The 23,512-nt window shown below is 48.9% G+C and overlaps 1 protein-coding gene across 1 annotated transcript; it reads left to right on the top strand.

Annotated features, from left to right (window-relative positions):
• Positions 1 to 1,501: 1,501 nt before the first annotated feature.
• On the top strand, positions 1,502 to 21,410 carry TMEM86A (transmembrane protein 86A). Its single transcript, XM_010158246.1, has 4 exons — positions 1,502 to 1,620; positions 8,505 to 8,517; positions 16,591 to 16,855; positions 20,983 to 21,410. Exons 1-4 carry the CDS (start codon positions 1,502 to 1,504, stop codon positions 21,408 to 21,410), a joined length of 825 nt encoding a protein of 274 aa, XP_010156548.1.
• Positions 21,411 to 23,512: the final 2,102 nt, after the last annotated feature.

The raw sequence follows: 23,512 nt of genomic DNA, 5'->3' as shown, positions 1-23,512 counted from the left end.
CACCTCGTCGCCCCTCAGGAGCCATTGGGGCACTCGCACCGCCTGACGACGGGAGAGGGGGCTGGTGTCACCTGCCCGTCTCACCAGGGAGTCACGGTGCTTAATTAACGTCACGAGCAAAACGGTGGCGAGCGGCGCTGCCCGGTCGATGGGCGACAGCTGGGCTGGTGGAGCAGAGCTGGGCAGTGCCTCAGCTGCGCCTCACGCCAGGCTGCACCAGCAACACCCGGGCCTGGCCCTGCAGGTGAGGGGTGGGGGGGCCGTTTCCATGCTGACAGGAGCCCAAGTGCCAGAACAGCGGAGAAGCTGCACTGTTAAGCTGCTTTGCGTGTTCCTCTTTCTAGAAAGCGAGGGATTTGTCTGAGTAACCAGCGAAGCAATGCGCGCCGTAGGAACAGCGAACTGTTGGTGGGAAAGTTGCCTGGTGCTTCGCTGCTGCGCTGAGCACCTATTGCTGGAATCCTGGTTCCCTGCACGTCCCCTGTCACCCTGTTTGGAAATACTGTGGTTAATGGCCAGCGCGTTGCCTTCTCTCTTGCAGGCAGAAACCCCGTCTCTTCCCTGTTTTTAAGTCACAAGGTCAGGGTTCAAAACTTTTAAATTGCTTTGCCAGTTCTGCATAGCAGCTTGTATTGTCTGATACTTCAGATGAATTTTCCCCCAGTTGTTATTAACATGTACCTGGTAAGTTCATCAGCAGCCCAGGAGTGAATTTTATCTTTAGAGACAGAGGGAAGTAGCTTGTAAATTATACCACTGTAGTGCCAAACTTTTTTTTTTTAATGCTTTTCAAAAAACAACTAAAGAGGTTTGGTATCTTTGTGCTTCTGTAGCAGAAGCTAAATTCATCCTGAAGTAATGCAGTTGGTTGCAGTGATTTGCGTACGTGTACCTTGGAAGTAAAATCTTAGGCTGGGACAACGCTGAAATGGCTCAAAACCTGGCAGAATTTGTTTCATAATCCACAGGAGGCAGTACCTGGCTTTTCAGGCTAGTGCATCAGGGTGGTCTTGCAGAGTATATTTCAACTAAACTTTGAGAGGGAGCAAATGACTGAAGCATGAGTATGTGTTGGGAAGGCTGTACATAGTTCAGACCGGAAGGGTTTACCTACACCACAAATTATGCTTGAGGAAGGTAACTTGGGAGGGAAAATGAGAAAAACCTCCCCTGCTTCTTCACTTGCCTTTCTGACATGAGCAAAGCACGTTTCTGGTCTGGCTTCATCCCTGACATACCAACACTCTGCTTTACCAAAGGCAACTAACGCAGGTTTGAAGCTGCGGGGAGCTGGAGGGACGATGAGACCGGGAGCCTTGACCAGAGCTGCAGCTGTCTGCCATGGCTGTAGAGATGGCAGGGCATCTGATCCTCCAAAGAGCTCATTTAAAAAAAAGCTGCAAGCCTTCAGTCTGTTCAGGAGCAGTTCCTTGCCCACCATCACCTTCAGCGAATTTTCACACTGCGGTTCCTCCGAAGGGGCGCACTGCGCTGCTCCGGCATGGGCTGTACTGCGCTCCGCCAAGGGCAGGCTGAAACGGCGCTGTGCAGCATGGTGCGGGCCCTGCACAGCTGCCAGCTGGAGCCACAGGGGGTGAGAGGCTGGGTGGGCTCCCTCCGGCAAGTTGCTTGCTGAAGGCAACAGCAGTGGGCCATCGGTCTGGCCACAGCTAGGTGCTGCCCTGGAGCCCAGGCCTTATCTCTGCAGCACACTGCCCTTTGCTGCACAGACAGACCAGGTGTTGGGAGCCAGCACGGCTCTCTGCTGTGACACACGATGGCGACGCTCTCTGTGGGGACAGCACCTGAGGCACAATCAAATTAGTCAGAGGAATTGATTTGTCAACCGTGTATGTCCTCTCCCAGTACAGCGCAGCATCAGCCTCGCTGGGGAGGACGCTAGAAGAGCACAGCCGAGGATGACATGATATTGCTTCCCGTGTTCAAAGCGATGGCCTTTGTACGTAACTGCAGCAGATGGCCCTGACTGCTTGCACAAAACTTGGTCTCCTGTGTCACCGCCGCTTGCCTTCTTTAGGATGCCTTTCTGACAGGAGTCAGAAGCCCTGAGCTCCAGCTCTGCTGTACAGCTGAGAGCTGGACGAAGCCATGCAAGGAGGCACAGACCATGGAGAGTTGGCTAGGGACTGACTGCGGCTGGGAATGCTTGTGTTGGCGGTCAGGTGTGCATCATGGCTGGGGAACTGGCATGTCTGCCCCGTGAGCAAGGAGAGACCAGGGCGTTGTGTAAGAGCTAGCCAAGCTGTTGTCTCTGGTGCTGCACGATTCAGGTGTGCTGAGGGGGGAGAATATCCAGAAATAAAATTAATCTGGGGCCAAAGTACCTTTTAACATATTGTGCCAGGTCCTCAGCAGGGAAAAAGGTCTGGGGTGCACTGATGCCAGAGTCTAGGCTTGGACGGTGCTGGGCTGTGGCAGGGAAGATGCATCTGTCCTGCTCCAGGTGGTGAGCAACGCTCCCTCGGGTTGGAAGTCACCTTGGAGGGAAGCTTTCGCTGCTGACTCTGCTAGGCAAGCAGAGGCATCCTGCTTAAAAATTATTGTTCTTGCTACTGCTCTGATGAAGAGCTGTTTGCACTGCATAAAGCCATGTGGGCTGAGAGCCTGCGGTTGGACAGCAGGATTGATAAATGGTGCGTTTGCTTTGCGGATATGTGAGGTTTAGTTCCCTTCTTGTTCAGTCATCGCAGGTCCCATCTTAATAAAGTCCTTTCTGAGACTGCATTGTTAGTGATTTATGTCCTGTTCATTTGCTGGGTTTCTCTTTCATTGTTGGAGAAGCAGTTTCTAGTGTGAGCTTGTGGGAGAGAACCCTTGCCCTAAGGACCTCTCTGCCCAGCAGGCACCATGGCTGCAGGGGCTCCAAATGGGCAGGAGATGAGCCTTGAAAAATCATAGAATGGTCAGGGTTGGAAGGAACCTCTGGAGATCATCTAGTCCAACCCCAACACCCGCCCAGAATGTAGTCATTCTGGCATTTATGTAATGCTCCTTGCGCAAAGGGACCTTATTTTTCCCCTAAAGTTAGGGCTAAACTCAGTGTGGGGCTTCATAACACCTTGAGGAAAACGGGGCATAGGATATACAATCATTGGCTGAGAATAGGTCTTTTTTGGGGACAGTTATAGATGATACTGGTGTGTCTTTGAGCGAGTGAACTATGGGCTCTCATCCCTAGAAAATCCCCTCCATACCTGACTTTTACTTGGCCTAGCAGAGCCCTATGTGCAGGCAGGAGGTGAAACTCCCTGCTTGGGACGGATTTTTGCCCAGAAGCAACATATTAACAGTCTCCATCCCTTCCCTTTTGTCCTGTGATGTATTTGCAACTTTAAACAGAGATAGCTGAGCCCTTGGCCCCTTTCCCCCTAGGTGGGAAGCAGCCAGCAACCCCCCTGGGAACAGCCCTTGTCAACCTTCTGGGTAGATACAGGATGTCTTTGTGAGGGAGTATGAAGGTCATTTACAAAAACCGGTCAAACCCCCTGAAAGCTATGATCTGCAAAGGTAATTATGAGGAAGAACATTGAATAGGGCTGGAGAATTGGGTGGGTATCACTTGAGTTTCTGAGGAAGGGCCAAACCACGCTGATCCAGATGAATATGGAAACCTGATGTAAATCCCGTTGCTTAGAGACTCTGCTATGGGCGACTGTAGCAGGAGTAGGTCTAAGCATGGTTTTAATGGTTTGTTATTAGAAAGCGTGCTCTATAATACTCAAATTGCTGCTGAAAACAAGAAAGCCAGATCACACTTTGAACTATCTCAGCTTTTGCTTCTTAAATACAGGTTGCATTATTTCTGTATCAATGAACAAGGTCTTAGCAACCATCTAAGTCAGAAGTAACTCTTAGGGTAGAGAGGTTATTTTTACTTGTTCTGTTTATACCCAACATTGTTGCTTTTGTCGTAATTTTCCCCATTACTTAAATACATCATAAATTGGGATTTTACTACGCAGGAGGCTTGTAAACATGCACACTTATATACCACACAGGCAATTACGGAAATATTGCACTTGTATAAAAACCAAGCCAATTTAAATGAATTATAGAAAAGATTTCCAAACATCTGAACTCAATGAAGGGAGGGAATCATCACCCTAGGTAAGCTTAGCAGGATCTTAGTAACATTTATGCTAGCCACACCTTTTGGGAGAAGCCTAAAAGCTTCCATCCTTCTGAGCAGAGCTGTGCTGATTTATGCCAGCGAGAGCCCAGGCATAGTGTTACATGCCACAAGCTATTTTTTCAGATTGAACTTGTGCGTTCTTCCTATGACATTGACATTCTTTGCTGTAGCTGCTGCTATGAGAAGGTGGGTTTAGATATGGGTAACTGAAATTGGGAGGCTAGAAAGTGCTCACTCTCTTCCCAGTCCCAGTGTGGTTTCATTAAGCCGTTAGTGCCGCTCGCTGCTGCAGGCAGTGCTGTAGATCAAAGACTTCATTAGCGCAACTGTATCACCCAAGTCACACGCGTCTGTTGTTCAAAGTGCGCTTTGTGCATGAAGATTATGGGTCCAGTTCAGAGGGCTGTACTTACACATCATTCCTCTGAACAGAGAGAGATGCATTTCTTCTGTTCTCTCTTCCTGTTCAAGTATCTATATCCAAAATACACTGAGTGAGACAGAAGAGTCAAAGTTATCTTTCTCTGTGGGTAGCTGTGTAATGCTAAGGAAACAATAACTCCAGTGAAATCAGACTCTTAGAAAAAGATGGCACGGGAACCCATCTTCTGCTAGCATGTGGAAACTCCTGAACAGCAAAAAGATCGTTATGTAACTCCCTTCCCTCCCAGAGGCCTAAGTGGCTATTGTATTAGCACTTCATTTTTGTACTGCCCTTTGTCGCACAATGCCCAACAGATTTGTAATTACAATAGAGATGTAGGTTTTGCTTACTGCGACATGCCCGAAATGGTGATGGCTGTTGCTTTTTCTAGCTCTCCTGTGCCCTTCCTATATGAATTTCTTACACTGCCATAATCTAAACATCATTTAAGCTAAAGGCAGGTTTCCGTATGACAAGTGTGTGGGCCTGGAGCATCCCTCCACGTAATGCCCAACAGGAACAAGTATCCAAGTGACACGCAGCAGCAAACTCTGTCTAGGAGAGGATTACATGCTACCAGAGCTGAAAGGTGGTAGTGGGCTGGGCGAGAGTTCTCCTGGAAGATTTCAAGTGTGCTGGGGAGGGAAGGAATTTCGGATACCTGCAAAGAGCCCAGGGCTCACACCCTCTGACCCAGAATTACACAGGGCAAAGTTTCCCTCTGGGTAAGTGCAACCTGTGTCATTCCCCTGTTAATTTATTGTTGCAGGCTGACTCTTGTGTTGCAAATCTGCCTGGTAATGAGGATGGTGGCTGTTTTGATTCACCTTGCTGTGAGCTTACAGAAACGCCTTGTTTCTACCAGCAGGCTACACTTTCAAAACCAAATTGTGCAGGTTAGTGTTTGCACCTGCTCACCCCATGTCTGTTGAGATTGGCTGGAAAGTCCAATTCATCTTCATGTAATTTGTGTCTGATCCTGACTTGCCCAGGTCACAACATCATGGCACAAGAATAGATACTGGAAATAAAATCTGTGACTCCACTGTCATACTTAGACCTTACCTCCTCCTGTCTCTTAAAGCATATTGGTCCCATGAGGAGGGCTGCTGCTTACTTCTAAGGTACCAGCGTGGCATCTCTATAAATACGCGTCTTTATTGGGGTACACTGTTTTTTTCCTCTCTGATTTTCTTTAACGTCAGTGTTTCACAAGCTTTCAGCCTGCAGGACATGATAATGCAGGCAGAGCATTTCATTCAGCTTTCCATTAGGCCCAAGACAAGCTGAGCTGTCCCTCCTGGGTTTCCCAGCACAGCCCTGCTTGCTTTTGCCAGTCTGCTGATCTTACTGCAGCCCCTGGTGAAGATTCGTATGGCGAAAGTCTCTTGCACAGAGCTGCCCTGCCGGCTTCCCCAGCCACTGGCAGCTGCCTTCTCCTCCTCTCTCAGTTCTGCCTGCCTGTTGCTTTTGCAAAAGTCTTACCTGCCAGGTGTGTGTGTGAACCAGAAAGGTGTGCAGCAAAAGTGCCTTTTGGGTGCCGGAGGTGGTTTCACCCTTAGCACATCTTTGGGAATGGCTGGTAGGGCTGGTACAACCTGGCATGTGCCACCTGCCTTCTCTGCTGCACTAACGGCCCTTTTTGTAAGGGGCTGTGACAGCACTGACGCCTGCAAGGCTTTTGTTTAGCCCTGCATTATTCCTCATAGATTGTAGGTAAAATGAGGTCTCTGCGGAAGAAATTGCTTCTGGATGGAAGGGCCTCCTCTCCCAAATACCAATCCCTACCGGGAAAGCAGCATGTGGCAGGGTAGAGCTTTGCCATGTGCCCATTTCCTCCGAGCGCCCATTCTTCTGTGCATCCCTCCTGCTGCAGCCAAACAACGGGGCGGCTGGGGCCCTCCAGCAAGTACGTAAATGTTGTGGTGGGTTGTGGGGTGCAAATAGTGCTGGAGGTGGGAGAGTGAAGGCAAAAGGTGGATTTCAGCCCTGGGGACAAAACACTCTGTGTGCTGACCCCTCACTGCTATTACCTAGAGGCTCAGCCTGCCCTTGGTGCTGGCAAGGAAAGAACCAACAGTTCTCCTCCGGGCATTTTATTTTGGGTCTGCACCCATCTCAGAGAGACCCCCGTCTTGCCACAGAGCTTGTGGGCAGATGGCAGTGTGTGGCACTTGTCTGCAGCAATGGGCCTTGCAAGGGGGTGCTGCTTTCTGCTGTGGCCCTGTGCCCCACAGTCAGCACGGTGGGCTTACCCAGCCCCTCCAAGGTAACGCGTAGAGCAGCACAAAACCTAACGCTGCGTTTTCCTGTGTAACAGAAATCTGCATTCCCTTTCACAGAAGAGTGTGATATAAGTAATGATGTCTCCTGAGAATGTGTGCTTGTAGCCTGGAAACCCATCCCTGGATGAATTGTGGAGATTTTTCCATAAGCAGTAGAAATGTTTTATCTGGATTTTAGTGTGACAAGCCAGGTAACTGCCCCTTCCCATCCTGAGAGGAATTCCCTGGGACAGCAATGACTGAGCATTTCAGGGTGCTGGCTGGCTGGCTGGCTCCTCAAGTTCCCTGGGGCTTCACGGCATCCTCCTGAGGTCCCAGGCAGCACTGGGGGATGCAGCCCCGCTTGACCTCGCTCACGGAGGAAGGGAGCGTGCCCTTGCGGTGGCAGCACTGCAGCCCCCATGAGCAAAATGAAAAGACAGACCCATGTGGTTCAGGTTTTTAAACATCTGCAAGGGGCTCTTTTGTGAGTGTTACAGCAAGGGAAATGTCTGGAGAGGCTTGCTTTCTGCCACACAAAAGGGAAGATCTGGAATCCCAGGAGGGAAAAGCAATCTTTGCCCTGAGATAAGATGCTGGCAGGCAAATGCTGTTTGTTTGCTTTTATTTCTGAAAGCCAGTGGACTACCCTGAAAGCATTAGTCTGTGACAGCTCCTACAGCCCTGCAGAGACATTTGAACTGACTGTTTTAATGTTGTTGGTCACTGGCAATGGTACACTGCTGACCATACTCAGAAGGCAATCTCCAAAACTGCTGACAGCTATAGGACTGCTACAGATGTGGAGTCAATCATTACTACTGCAGGTTAAGAGAAGGTTTTTGAAACCGCCCTGCTTCTGGTCCTGTGCCAGTCTGGTAGACAGGACAGATGATGCTCGGAAATGAAAAAAAGCAAAACCCACACAAACAAAACAAGCCCTAGCAAATACACATACATCCAAGCTTAGTCTCCAGTTCAGGGTGAAATGTGTTTATCTGTAATTTGATTTTTATGAGTTAACATCTGCTACAGAAAGGCTTTGCCATCTTGAAGGCTTCCCTGCAGTCCCAGAAAGCCAAGGGCAGATATCCCAGTGACTCAGTCAAGCTGGCGTAGCAGCATCTCACTCTGCCTGGCCTGACAGCAGTTGGTCCTGCATGGTGGAGGAAGGTCCCAGAGACACTGCTGCATAGCTTGTTGATTGCAATTAGCCAAGGCAACATGATTTCTTCTGTTCAGTACAGGAGATACCTTTATGGATGCTGTGAAACACCATGGTCCAGTGCCTCCAGACAGCGGTGGGCAATGTCAGGGTTTAAAAGGCAAGAAGCAGGAGTGGGCTCCTGACGCACCATGTGGTGTGGGCACTGCCCTGATGAGGATCGTTTCCTTAGCTCCAGAACCACCTGCCCCTACTTTAGGTTGTTATGGGACAAGATTTCATATGGGACCTTACATTTCTAAGGCCTCCTACAAGGAGTCTTTTCCAGGCAGGACTCCTGTTTCCTATTTGTGACTTTTTCCCACATTATTTTCCATCCCAGGTGTTTGCAGGTGAGGGTTTTTTTTTTTAAACTTGTGGGTATAGCAGCAGAGAGCTGCAATGTCCAAGAGCTCCCAGGTGACATTGGCTGCTGAGCCAAACTGGCCTCGTCAGCAGCCCCGTGAGCATGGTCAGTGTGACTGCTCAGCACCCAGCATTTTTTAATTTCTTCATTAAGCACCTGAAGACAAGATGGGACTGCTGTTGTATTCGTCTTGCAGCTTTGCTAACATGGGCTTTGCTATTTCTGTGAGAGGGGTGGTTTGGCTCCTCCTGCCTTAACTTGGGAAGGGGCAGAAGGGAAGGCTGCCCGCCCCCTTTGCCTGTTACCGCTCATCTCCCTCCCTGACTGCTGCACAAGGATTCACAGCTGTAGCGATTTGTGTTGTCCTCTGGAGAAGGCCACAAGGCTTGTCTAACGCTTCTCTTTTACCTTCCTGAGGCATTTGTTTAAATATCCTTCATACGTTGTGTTCGGTGCAGTTTTCTCCTAAAACCTATCCTGGACGGTTCACTCCCATCCACAGGTGATGCGGGGTTTGGTGGTAGATCACAGCACGGCTGAGGTGAAGCACTGAGTAGCACCAGCTTCTCTCTTAAGCAGTGTCTGTGGACACACGGCAGCGTGTGGTGGAGAAATCACGCTCGGAGAGCTCGGAGGAGCGAGACCTTTGCAGCAGCCATGTCTGCAGTCTCGCATCGCTGGCATTCTCAAGGCTCACGCGCTCCCCAGCTCGGTACAAAAGGTCCCGTTTCGACGCTCACCTGCTGCAGCTCAGCTGGGTGGCCACGCCGTGCCCTCGCTGAGCCCAGTGCCCCTGCTGAGCCCCGTGCTGCCACGCTGCAGAGACCGGAGCGGTGGTTTTCCCTGGGAGAGGCTGGTGCCCTGCTGCCAGGCGGCTGATGGGAAACTGCCACTCCAAATTTCCTCTCTTTCTGCATCTGGGGTGAAGACACTTGTCTGAAAGATGTTAACCTCGGTGCTGGTAGGTTTTCATCCCCCCTCGTGGTTAATCTGGAGATTATGTTGGATGTTGATGTGACTTCAAGTTGGCCAGGATCTTGGCTTGGAAATGAGACTTTGTGTTGCAGCTCCCGTTTCTGCGTCCAGCTGTGTGGAGCAGACCAGCCCTGCGCAGGGGCCCTTGGTAATGCCAATGCGATTAATCCTCACCCGCTGCCTGCTCCCCTGTGCCTCCACCAAAGGGCGATTTTTCTGATGCCAAGAATCTGTGCAGCAATATATCTGAGCTTACCACCCAGGAACTGTGAGGGGCCGTGCCAAATTTTTAATTGTATTTTTCTGGAAAATAGCCATAGCTTGGTCTTAAGAAAAAGAAGTCAAGTATTTCTGACTCTCAACTCTGTGTCAGTCTGTTGTGGAGCAAAGCTGGGAAGTGTGGCTGGAGCTCAATTTGCTTAAGTGGGGCAAGGAGGAGAGTACCCAGGCTGCTGGGTACTCTTGGGAGGGATGAGAGAAGCCAACAAACTAGCTCTGTTTTGCAGGAGGAGTTGAGGAGACGCTGGGGGTGGAATAGCTGCCTTGGACCCACTGCTCCTATCACTGTGGCTGAGCTGGGAGGAAGACCCTTTTGTATGGGGGAAGCATTCAAGCCGAGCCCTGTTATTCTGGCTTGTGCTGAACGATGGAGGCTCTCCTGTCAGACAAAACCATGATTTTTTGACCACTTGTGAACAGGTCTGGCTGGACAGATGAGAACAAGAGTTTCACTGCACTGCCCTTGTTGGAGAAATGGGGCCCTTAGTTGTGCCGGGGGGTGCTAGTAGCTGCAATAAAACACTGCAAGGCCTGGCAAAACTTAGTGCGTGGCAGAAGCATGATGGAGAAAGAGGATTATCAGCACGCACATTCTCCCAAAGACAAATAATTTACCATCTTCTGCGTGATTTACTAGCTAATTTGTAAGTCTGTTTTAGATGGAGCCTCTATGATCTTGTCTCTGCTTGAGGGGAGGAGGGTTTATCTATCACTCTGAATTTCCTGCAGCATGTGGAGCCTGTTCAGGAGCCATCTGCCTTGGATGCCTGGCCTGTGGCATCTCCAGCACAAACATAAACACTCTTACTAATTGCACAAATATGTTGCACCAACACAGTATTTCAGGCAGGTTGATTGGCTGGTTCAGTAACTCTTCACCACCCTCCATAAACAGGCACTATTCCTCAGAATTTTATTCCATAACAACTTGGGGCATGTAGGAGCCAGTGCCTTCCTTGAGAAAAGGCAATCAGTTCTTCCCCAGGAGCATGTCTGCTCCCCCAAGAGAGCAGAGTTGGAAGTGAAGCGCTTTGCACTCACCTACACTCACCAGTGTACTGGTTAGGGCTGTCCCAGTTAGCCCTGATATTTCACCGACCCTGTGGGGTGAAAAGCGCTGGCTGGCTGCCTCTTTACATCTCATCCGTCTCCTCCTCACTCACCTCTTGAGCTGCCCAGGAGGGATGCAGAGCTGAGCATCCAGAGTGGCTGCTGGGGCCTTTTCTCTGTGGACAGGGGAGGGCCCACACCGGGGCTGGTTGTTGTGAGGGCCCAGGCGTCCACCCAGGATGGGGAAGATGTAATGTGCACGGTGAATTTGGGTACTGAACAGTCGAATCCTCCCTACTGTACACACATCTGCGCTCCTGCCTAAAAATTTCCTCTTTCATATCAGTTTCAGGGTGCACACATTGAGAAGGCTTGATGTTGCACCGTCTGAGCGAAGGTGGGAATGTGCAAACAAGCTCTGAAGGATGGTGGCTTTGCAGTCAGCTCCTGCGGGTTTGTGGCCAGGAAGTCTGGAGCACTGCTGCACTCCTCCTTGGTGAAGCAAAACATGATGGGTCGTTGAAATCTGGGGAAAATCGTCTGCCTTTGGCTAGGATCCGTGCACACATGGGTTCTCCTTAAGGCCTACCTGTTTTGGTTAAGCACAAAGATGAGTTTTCTGTAGGGTCAGCCTGATGGAGAATTGTGTTGGTTCCCCATTTCTCTGTAGGTGAGAGCCTGTTGCACATATATATACGTTGTCCTGATGGTGGTCCACCCCTAGGCTGAAGCAGCATTCTTTCTGCGACTCTGACTGCACAGAGGATTGTCTGTGCCTTGCAAAGAGCCACATATTCCAGGGAATAAGAAACACGAGCCATGGGTTTGCAGTGGCAGCATAATATGTGGCAACAAAGCCACATAAATACTTATCGGTGCACAGTTGTCACGATAGGGCAGAACCAAGGCAGGATCCGTGATGCAGGATGCCAAAAGCCAGGAGAAACAGCTTAGCCATGGATACACAAAGTGGTACTCGGTCAGCCAAGACTGCTGGGAGGGATGAGTAGAAGAGAACAGCCCAACTTTCTTTGGCCTGTGTGCACAGTCATGCTCAAGTGCTGTGCAGTGGAAGAGCTGGGGCATTATTTTAAAAACGCTTTGGAAAGCAGAATTTTACAGCCCAGTGGGTATAAGCCATATCCCCACAGCAGGCTGGCACACAGCTGGAGCCTGGAAGAGGCTATATACTCATTTTCTGTGCAGGCCTATTTAGAGGACTTGTGGAGAGAAGAGCAATATTTGATACTCTGTGTTATTTCCTGGAACCAGTACCAGGCTTAGGGACAATGAACTTTGTCCAACGTTAGCAATTCAAAGCAACAAGCTTCTGACGTTCTTCTATACCTTGGGTGCAAGACATCTCCCTCCCTGCGACAGCTACATTTTCTTCATGCCAACTGTGATACAGTTACAGACAACTGACTCCAAAATGTTCACGAAAATCAGTGCACTGGCTTACAAGCAGAGGTAGCTGTGCCCCTGCGGATGCAGCTTGTTCTGGGGTAGAGGAGCTAGCTGTAAAGTTTTTGGCTTGATTATGTGCCTGCAGCAGTCAGCACAGGCTGTCTGTGATGCTGAGGAGCAGCACAGATGTTCCTCAGGTTGTACCCTGTAATCAATACTGGTTTGTGCAGATGTGAATCGTGAGCATCTGCCAGTGCTGCATAGCAGGGAGGTGCAAGAAGAGATCACCCAGCAGGGACCCCATGGCTCTTCATGAGTCACCCCTACTAATTTGCAGATACAGCTTCGGAGCTGCTGTATGAAGCTTTTGGTCATCTTTGAACTACACCTTGTATGTATTTTGCACGTTGGGAACGTTTGTCAGTCTTTATTACCCAGAGTTACTTCTTCTGTAACTGTGTTTCTTCATGGGCTAGCCTAACCTTTCATGTCTTACACCCATACCAAATCACAGCATGGTTGGAATAGTTGTGTGATGGCATCATCTGTCACTGCTGAACAACAGCAAAAAGGAAATAAGCAATATTTCAGACTGGAGCAGAAGAGAAACAAGAAAGGATGCTGTAAACCTTTGAATCCCTAGCAGGAAGGTGGATAGCCAAGCCCTGATCCTCCAGAGAGCTGCATGTGTCCATACTGGGTTCTGCTTGAAGATCATAGAATCGCAGAATGGTTGATGTTGGAAGGGTTCTCTGGAGATCACCTGGCTCAAAATCTCTTGATGAGGACCCAGCATAAAGCCACGAAAACCATATACATTAGCTAAAAGGACCTCATCACCTGCATCGAGTGCTTCCTTTTCCAATACCACGGCACAGCCCTGTCTCACGTGCTGTCTCTGAGGCACTGGTGCAAGGGAGATGGGTGGTTTGATGCAATTTCTTCATGCAGCGAAGAGATAATGTTCCTTTCCCTGAGGTACGGACAAGTCCAGTCATGGATTGTGTGCCTGGCTTTCCTCAAGCCGCAGCCTCCACGTGTGTTGGTACACGGTTTCCCAATACCAGCCTTGACTTGTCCTCCAGGTGGCAAATTGCCCCATCACCTCTTCCCAAGCCTGAGCCACATGTCCAAACAGAGGGAAATCCCTTTGGTTGCCTTAGTTTTTCTTGGGAGACCTCTCCCAAGTATTTCCAGTGCCACACCATTCCAGCAGGAGGTACTGCCCAGCCCTCAGCTGCGCAGGTACCTCTGCCTCAGCAAGTGGTACATTAGGGTGTCATCAGCATGCTTCTCAGCACAAATCCAAAACACAGCCCCACAGTGGCTACTGTAAGGAAAATGAACTCTGTCCCAACTGAAACCAGCACACCATCACGGGGCACTCATGCTGGCTGGAGCCAGCACAGGGGCTCCACTGAGCTGCAGCATTCAGTAACGGGCAAGGGCACGTTTGGAAATAACTCACTTGAAGTATGCTTACAGAAAAAGTGTAAAGGAATGAAGTATTGATGATGAGAAGCCTGTAACCCTTCTAGATATACGAGGTTGTTCTTACACAAGGACTCCATAACACTGTAAATTCCACCGTTACGGGTGAGTAACTAAGACTGGAATCTGACCCCTTATGCCTGAAAAATTCCTTAATTGTTATTAGGATGGAAATAATACAAACCATTATTTTAAAATAATGCTGGCTGGGCTTGAAAAATTCACATTCAAATAGTAAGAAATGGTAATTTTAAGGTTACCAAGCAAACATAATCTTTCTGCACGCGTCCCTATCTTCTGTTCAGTAAGGCAAGGTTCCTGGGGAAAATGACAAGTGTAATTAAAACATGTCTCATCATGCAGGCACTCAGGGGAGGGCAAGCTGTGATTTTAATGGTAACTGCTCCTAGCAGGTGTTTTAAGATGAGGTATTAAATAAAACTTCCTGTGTTTATTAACTCAAATACTCTCCTGTATGTTTCTAACAGTACCTCTGTAGTGTGGTCCAAACAAGGCTGAACGTGAACTGTATCTTTCAGCATAGACTTTAGAGGTACAAAAGCACCTACCTTAGCTGAGAACCTGGAGCACTCCTGATGCTGAAAATGCTTCCGCACTTTGTAGCTCTGGAGGTTGTTAGTTTTCCGTGCTGAAGATCTGGGCTTGTTGCGGCATGGTGGGGAGGAGAGGAGGAAACCGTGCCAGAAACGCTGTCATCTGTTGCCTGCAACTGTGAGAGGATGAATATGATCAACTACATCTTTAATAAAATGGGGTCAGAAGGGGAGGAGGCAGAGCTGGAGCCAGGCACTGGCTTTGGATGGCCTGAGCCTGTGGTGTCCCTTCAGAAGGGCAAGGTGCTGGGGCTGAAGGCGGGGGAAGCTTGACTCTACTCTTCCCCTGCGATACTTGATAGTTCCCAGGCACCCCCAGAGCTGTGAGACTACGTTTATGACTGTTATTTCAAGTTCATTTGGTATTTGCTGCTAGAATTCTCCCAAGGAAGGTAGACAAGGGGTGGTAAATGGTGATTAATTTAGACAACCTAAGTAGAGGACTCACGACGGGCTCCCCATGTAATACAAGAAAGTTAACGGCTTGCTGATGTCCTTTTGTGAGTGAATTGTGTAGCCTGGTTGTTTAATGGAGTGTTTAAAAATTGTGTTGGTAATAGCCTATGAATAATGTATACAGGAATAATTTAATACCTTATTGCTAAGAATCTGCTGATATGCTGGGGAAATTTCCATCAGATGTGAGAACAATTTTGAAAGTACCGTCTTCTTGGGATGCCCTTTATTTATGGTTTTGCTGCTTCAGAGACTGCATTCCTTTTTTTAGATACTACATGGGAAGATGCCCTCCACTGCCCCTGTCTTCCAGCTTCACCTGACTCCCTTTGCTTGTGTCTGTAGAAGCTCCTGAAGTTTGATGAGCTTAGGTTTTATTAACTGAGCACTGTGAGCATGGAGATTCTTGCTGTGCAGTCGTCAGTCATTCTAGGCGTCTGCACCAATACACGGTGCATGGAAGGAAGACGGATGCTGGTTCTGTGTCATGGCAGTGTCCCATCATGCAGGAAACAGCAACAGGGCCAAGGGATTTGAAAAAAAAGACCAGTGTGTTTTTGGAGCGTTTTGGAGCATGGGTTCCTTGCGTGAGATAAGCAACATCAGTGTGTCACACATGGATGTTCAGATTCGGATGGACTTTGCAGTGTGAATACAGCTCTGATGCCTCTACATTTTCCCCGTGTCTTCCACCAGTGCATGAGGCTGCTGTGTCCCTTGGCCACGAGCAGTGGGAAGTCGTTGTGATACTAAGCAACGCAATCCTGCTTGACCAAAGAAATGAGATTGAGAGCGACCCCCTGCTTGCAGGGGGAGCTCTGAGGTGGCACTCCCTCAGCTGCAGGAGGAAACAGGCCTCCTGAAAGACCCCAGGACATAGCTCGGGCAAGCACGTAAGGCAATCAGTCTCTTCTTTTGCTCCTCGTTTTGGCTCTCAGCTGCACTCCAGGAGAAAATAAAATCATAGCTTTGTTCTCACGTGAGGTTTTCCCCACCTGCACTAAAATGCAGAAGTGTCACAGGAGGGAAGGTGAACACAGTATGTATCTTACCACCATCCAGAATGGTCTCACCAAAGTGCATGTTAAGAGCAGACCCAGCCCGTGGAGCCCGCAGCTCTGCGCCCTGCCTCTGCTGTGGCTTTGTTACGAGCAGCCTCGTGCTCACGCTGCATTTTTGTGTCCGTTTACTCAGCAGAGCTCCGAGTCAAAATGTTTCCTGCACTATGGGCAGTATATTATTAGTGTAATACCAGAACAAAGCAACATGTGATTGATGTTGATATTAGTCAGCTGAGGAAGTGACTTCCCCACCTGGGAGGCTGACGTGATGGGTTCTGAAGTCATGTCGTGATGCCAACAGTAAGCTCCAGGCACGAGGCTACAGGGCAGGTGAGAGAATGGGTGAGAGAGGTTGTATCTTCGGGGTGATCTGCAACTGGCTAAGCAAGAGGATTCGCCAAAATGGAAGGGAAGATTTGCACTTGTATTGGCTTGTTTGCTGCTGGGGCAGTGCAGTATTTTCGTAGCTACAGGAAATGGGGTGTATAAAAGGTGTTAGTCTAAACACAAGTGAGGTGGCAAGGGCCACCAGAGAAGTTTGACCAAAGAAGTTTGGCCTGAATGTTTTCGGTAGAACAAATAAAGAGAAAATTCATCTAAAACTTCCTCCAGCTCTCCCACCCAAACCCATCCTGCCAGCCAAGAAGTGTTTTCAGCGGAGTGTTGCAAAGGTCTAGGCTGAGGATCACGGTCGAGTTGAAACAGCCTTTCTGAGGTAGAAACTGTCAGCATACGTGAAAGAGCAGCATTCAAAAGGAAGGAGACAGTTCTGCTAGGCAGTTTATTCCACCGATGCTTCTGATGATCCTATTAATTCCTCTTTTTTTAATGTTTGTTTCTTTTAGGTGAAGAGTGAAGGCCCCAAACTGGTGCCCTTCTTTAAAGCCACTTGTGTCTATTTTGTCCTCTGGCTGCCAACTTCCAGCCCCTCCTGGTTCAGTGCCCTCATCAAATGTCTGCCCATCTTCTGCCTGTGGGTTTTCCTTCTGGCTCATGGAATTAACTTCTTAGTGTCACGCCGGAGTGCCAGCCGCATCCTAGCGGGACTCATATTCTCAGCGGTGGGAGACGCCTTTCTCATCTGGCAGGAGCAGGGCTACTTCATCCATGGTGAGTGCAGTGTCAGGACTAAAGGGCTGCCGCAGTGTCCAGCAGTTACTCTATTTAGTAATGAGTCGCTGGGCCACGTGTTTTGTGTGTTCGTGTACAGCCTGAGCCCCGGGCAGTGGGACGTCCTCATCCCTTGACTAAAATCCATCGTGGTTAGAGGAGTCACACCATGGATTAATTTTTCTCTGGAGGTCAGAGAGGTAATTGGGGCAGGTTTGGTTCCCTGGCACATGCTCCCAGCATCTCAGCTGGCTGGAGCTGGGAAGGTGGCATGGGCAGAATCCCTGGGGAAGAGATGGGAATGTTCATGGCACTTGACAGCTCCCATGAAGCTACAGGAAGTATCTACCTCCTGTCTCTCTGCAGGGAGATCCGTCAGCCCTTCTCTGCAAGGATGACAAATAGGACATATGGTGCTAAGGCCCTCAGAGAACAGGTGGAGAGGATCCTTATGTTTTGATAGACAAGCCCATAGGCTGCAGGAGGTGTTAAAGTGGATGCTAGAACCCAAAGCGTAAGAAATCTTGTGCTACTTGCAGGTTCATCAGTATGAATCATGCAGCCTGTTGTACAAGACATGTCTGTTTTGCAAGACATGTAAATGACGGCGAATCAAGGGTAAACCCTACCACAACGACCTGTCTTCTCCTCAGAAAGATCCACATCTCTCAGAGCAAAACAAGCTTGGTTTATTTTGCTAGTTTGCGGACTAGAACATAATGACTTAGATTAATCCCGTGAAGCCACGTTGAACATGCCTGCAGCAACACCCTTCCTGGCCTTGGACTGTCACAAGAAATCAGCAGCAGTTGAGTCCTTCACTGAACTGACTGGTGGGGTTTCTGAAGTTAATTTAACCAGCACAGGGATCTCACGTAACACACACCACTAACTGGCTGTTGTGACTGTCCCACTGGAAAATGTGATGAGACGAGGGAACTTTTCTGGCTCATGCTGTTGTCAGCCCTCAAAGTCAAAGGCTTATTTTTTCCCCCTCTCATGAGGCCAGTATTTAGTTTTATTCTGAGATTCCCACAAGCTCTTTCTTTATGAGAGAGAAGTGTGTAAAATGCCAGATATGAAAGGCCAAATGCTCTGAATCTGGTTTTAATCCTGCTTCCCAAGGGCTTATCCCAATCTCATTAGAAGTTCATGTAAAAACTTTTACTGATTTTGGTGGAGTTTAGATTGGGCCCTGAGGATTGGATTTATCCGGCTGAACCTTAGGCGTGTTGCCGAGGAGCTCCAGCCTTCTCTTGGGGTGCCAGCCCCTCTGTGCTGAGTGTTGGCATTCCCACCAACAGGCCTCCTCCTAACAGGGATACCTGGCTCAGCACAGGTCGCCTCAGCCCAACTGCTTGTGCTTCTCTTTTGCCTCCTGGAGTTGCTCCTCGAGCTGCGTCTTGGAAAACATTCAAAGCCTGATTCTCACCATGACCATTTTTATACTTGAGCTGTGCTGAGCTTCTCCTTTCCCATGTGGCTGGGATATCTCCCCTCTCCAGTTCAGCATCAGAGGAAGGTCAACCAGTGACAGCAATTCAGTATCTGGCTAATGTGTTTCAATCCGCAAATAAGTTGGATTTCCAAACCTTGTTTCATAACTAAGAAGCGTTGCTTTGTGGGTCTGGACACATTTTTCTTCTTAAGGATAAGAAAAGCTCTCTTGGAGCATTTTGAAAACCTCAGCCTTCATCCTGGCTGTCTCCTGCCTGCCTCAGTCCATGCTAATCCCACCTACCGTCTCCCACAGTGAAGTGTTAACATTTGCATTTCAGCTGTTAGCAGGTAGAGCACACCACCCCATTCCATCCTTCACCTCGCCTGCAAAACATATTTTCTCCTAGTTAAAATTCAACAGGCTGCTGTTGTTGACAACTGAAAATACTCAAACTTTTGACATTGTTGTTTGTGGGAATTTGAAATTTCAGGGGAATAAGAGGGAATATTAGATAAAAATGTACTCTATGTTCAATTTCTATGGCTTTCAGGCTGAAAAAAGGGTTGGGAATTTGACTGATTTGAATAGCTTTTGAGACAATGAGTTTATAGAAGGACATTTGTTCATTACTTTATAGGGAAGTGAGAGCCTGAGAACCTACTCTTGGCACACTTGACTTTTTTTCATTTTTGCTGTTTCAGTCCACTAATAACTCGCTATTTTGACTACTGTCCTACTGCATTTAGAAGGTAATTTACAGTTTTAACATCCATCTCCTTTGATAGCAGGCACTTAGAAACAATTTATGCATCTGGTGAAGAAGACCAGGACTATCAAAAAGGACTTATTGTTAGCTGGAGGGGTTGCCCCCTCCAGAGTCAGGGAGGGGGAAGGAAGCGGACAGAGAGAAGGGCTGATCTGCCTGATGTGGTTGGGCAGGCCAAGCCAAAGGCTGAGAAATGCAAGAGAAACGCACCCCCCACCCTGTGCATCTGTCACAGGTTTCCCCAGTTCCTGGCTTGATTTGTGGGTGTTGAATGAGCAAACCTGGGAGCTGACTCCCTTGTTTGTGACCAGCCTCACCACGTATCACAAGCCTCTTCCTGTCTTTCTGGGCTTCTGCTTGGCTGCCGCATCCTGTCCTCCTCTCCTCCTCCTCTGCATTGCCAGCTGCCTGCATGAAAGACAACACATTCTTAAGTTCCCCATACCAGAACTCTCCATATAATGCCACTGAGGGAAAAAACACTCCCCACTGCTAGGGCAAAGTAAACTCCTCCTCCTTACCATCCCCAGGGCTCTAACTTTTCCAGCTTCTTGTCCTAAACCCCTCCTCGGCTTCCTCGGTGCTGTGCCCATGATGTGTAATCACCGTGTGAAACAGCAACTTCTCACTGCCCTCCTTTGCACTTTTCCTTCCCCTTCCCACTGCTGGTTTTCTTTAGCCTCACTGTGCAGACCAGATCCCCATCAGCTCTCGCCCTCCTGCAGGTTCCTCTCTCATCCCACCATGGCTGGTTTTTCAGGGGATGTCCGCTCTAGTCCTGCCCAAAGACAGGGAGACACTTCCCCTTCTTTCAGATGCTCCAACACAAGAGGATTAGGATGAAGAAATGTCTGCCAGCAGCAAGTTTTAGTGACTACCCTCTACACCGCAGCATCACGTTTTAAATGTAAACAAGCATCCTGCTGGAAGACTCGGCTTCCCAGAGCCTTTTCTCCATTTCATACTTTAGAGCTGCACGAGAACTTCCAGCTACTCTAATAATACTGCCAGGATAAAGTGGGACCGCCTGCAGCTGCACCGTGTGTGGGTCTGGGAACCAGAGGAGCTGGACTCAGTTTGGGGCCCATTATCTACAACTGGCACAACAACTAGTAGTCAGCAGCTGTACCAACACATCGTGACATTTTATGTCAAACGGATTAGTGGCGAGTGAATAACATATGGGCAGTACCTTCCAACACCCACATCTGGCATTTCTCAGGGGTGTTGCACTTCAAAAGGAAGCTGGCATTTTGTTTTCACTGATTGATTCCAGCTAAGGTTCATCTGAATCTTGCAAATAGCCATAAAATTGTTGGCAGATCACATTGGAGCAGTCCCTGAAATATGCCAGCTGCTTCTTTCCAGCTTAGGTTTCTCCTAGCTATGGGCAGAGGTGGAGCAGAAGCCAGATTTACTCCCTGAGTGCCTTTGAGTTTGTGGCTAAATACGGTCAGGCTTTGTGTCTGGGTTCGGAGGGATTGGCATCTTTCTTCACATTTTGTTCCTACGCTGCTCTGATTCCTGTTCCACACGTGACCTGTGAGCGAACCACTTTGGGTCGTTAGAGGGGATGTTCTTTGGTCTGTCTTGCCCCCACCCTTCCGTTCAAAGCAGGGAGGAGAAATCTCCTTCCACCGCTTTGTTCCTTCTGCAGCAGCTTGGTTCACCTGGCCTCTCGGCAGAAGGCTTGCATCACACCAGAGTTGTACTTGGCTGCAGTCGGAGATGCGCTGGGGCTTCTGAAGGAACAAGCTTGGTGCTGAGGCTGATCTCCTACACACAGACTTAAGGGCTGTAACACTGCAAGAACATCTGAGCCCGTGCTTGTTGTAGTGTAATTAAAACCCAATACGGCCACGTTTTCTTCTGCTACCAACTGCTGATGAAAGCTCATGCTATGTCGATGTCTCTTTCCAGGTCTGCTGATGTTCGCCATCACACACATACTCTACTCCTCAGCCTTCGGCATGAAGCCTTTGGACCTCAAAGCCGGCTTGCTGATGGGCCTTGTTTCCAGTTCCTGTTATGCCTTCCTGTACTCCTACCTCTCCGGCCCGTTCACCTACCTGGTAGCTGTCTACATCGCCTTGATTGGCTTCATGGGCTGGCGAGCAGTTGCCGGCCTGCAGCTGTGCAACGACCTCTGGACATGGACCAAGCTCTCAGCCTGCATTGGTGCGATGCTGTTCATGGTGTCAGATCTGACCATTGCGGTTAACAAGTTCTGCTTTCCTGTGCCCTACTCGCGCTTCATCATCATGGCTACTTACTATGCAGCCCAAATGCTTATTGCACTGTCTGCTGTAGAGAGCAGAGACGAAGAGGACTTCAGAAAGAGGAGCTAGGTGGAGTGCCAATAGTCTGTGAACAACGTGGGTTATATCTCAGGTGCTGTAGCTGCATTCACCCCTGAGAGAGATCTCCATTTCTCTACACATTGGTGATGTTGATTTTGCTTCTTTGAAGCATTACCTTTGGGGCTTTTTTTTCAATGGCTTTCTCTGAATACAGCTTACTTCAGTGTGGAGTCCACATAAGAAAGCTTAGACTGTCCCTGCAGTAGCTACTCATTCAACTTTTCCTCATTGGAAGTGCTGTACTACTGCATTTTATTTGTTAGTCTTGAAACTGATGCTGAATGTTGGGAAGAAGAGGGGTGATGGAAAGGAAGTTGGGCTATGCGCTGTGCTAGAAGACTTGCTTTCAATAACAGGCAGACAGGCACAGATCTCTGCTAAAGTTATAGGTAAAAATTAATTTAACCAGTGTTTGTCTTGTTTTGTGTATTACAAACTCAGTACGCAAACTGGAGCCATTGCCTCTGCTGAAAGGAAGCCTGGAGGCAGAGTAAAAACAGCATATCCAGATGAGGACTGAGCTTTGGAGTCAACAGCAGCATGTGGGGCAGCCCCCAGCAGAACCAGAACAAAGCAGAACACCAAGCAGAGTGCAGAGCAAGAGGTGTGCTGACATGCAGTGCTGTGTGCTTTGATGGTGGCTGATGCCAGCTCCAGGTCTGCCAGCGTTGTTGCGTGTAGCAGACCCAGGAGTTTGGTGGGATTTCAGGGACATCTAGGTAGCCAGGCCAGTGCCTTCTCCCCCACCACGCGTGTGCAGTTAGATGGTGTCTGCAGCCACCACTGACAGCTCAGATGTAATGGGTATGAGAGGAATTTTGATTTGTACAGCAGGACTTGGAGCACGTGTCCTACTAATGTATATCCTAATTGTCCTTAGTACGGCAGACAGGAATCTAACCTTTATGCCTTCCTTCCCCAGTATCCTAACAAATAATATTCCATATACTCATTAAGCTTTACAGTACTGCAGCTTGCAGTATCTCTCTCAAATCTTCCTGTGAGCATTTCTCATGGTCAGGGCCCTGATTTTGGATGTAGACTGTTGCTGTGTTTTGCCCGCTCGTGGTAAACAATCAGCTTTGCTCCACTTGTTTTTGAAAAGCCCCTTTTCAGCAAGAGCTTCCTGAAAAGCACCATCCTGTGTGTTCGAAGTGGCTGGTTCTTCCTTCTTGAACTCACACCAATGCAGTGAGAATGCGAGAGCCATCAGGGCTGGGAAAGCCTGTTTAATTCACATCCAAATTCTTTGGTTGGCTTGTCTGCCCATCTACTGAAGCAAGATTCTGACTTCAGACTCGTAAAAAGACAAAGGAAGAAGTTGCCCTGATTTTTAATCCAAGTCCATTTGTGATCACACTTGTATTTTTTCCTCTTATTTAGGGTATCTAACAGGCAGCTGTTTCTGTTTGAAAGTATCACGAATGTGCTTTATCCTCCTGTCTGTCCTAAGGCCACTCCTGTGGGCTGAGATGCTCCCCTGGTGACTTGTTTGAAGGCATGAGTGCACTCAGGTGTGCAAAGGAAGATCGCTGAGGGTTCCTGCACCTCTTCAAACCTGCAGCCAAACAGGAGCAATCAAAACAGACTGTATGACTCAAATCCATGTGTGCACACACGCACGTGGGCAGAGTGAACAAGAAGGACAGCCCTCCAGACCAGCCTCGTGGGCTGAAAATCACCATGGTCTCCATACCTAGCATGCCCAACCCATTCCAGGCGAAAGCCTGGCACCCAGTCCCTGGCACAGTCAGCAGAGCAGGAATTCCTCTTTGCGAGGAGTGCAGCAGGGTCAGGGGGCAGCTGAGGAAACCCTGCCACCCTGCTAGCTTTTCCCTTGGTGTTGAGAGGTGCTAAGTGGGTCTCCAGCTCCTCCCTGGACCGGGTGTGCAGCAGGCATTGCGTCCCCGCGACTTCTGCATCAGTGCGAATGCAGCCAGTATTACAAAAATCTGGGTTAACCATCCTGACCCCATGGAGTCATCTGCTGCTTTTCAGACAGAGCTCAGAAAGGTCAGCTGCATTATTGAGAGGGAAAGCATTGTAAATAGCACAGCTCCGTGTAATCTCTTCCCTTTAATGCTGTTGTG

This window comes from Eurypyga helias, unplaced genomic scaffold, assembly GCF_000690775.1.
Source record: "Eurypyga helias isolate BGI_N326 unplaced genomic scaffold, ASM69077v1 scaffold2749, whole genome shotgun sequence".
NCBI lineage: Eukaryota > Metazoa > Chordata > Aves > Eurypygiformes > Eurypygidae > Eurypyga > Eurypyga helias.
Note: the sequence above shows the minus strand (reverse complement) of the source record. Positions and strands in the feature narration are given on the sequence as shown.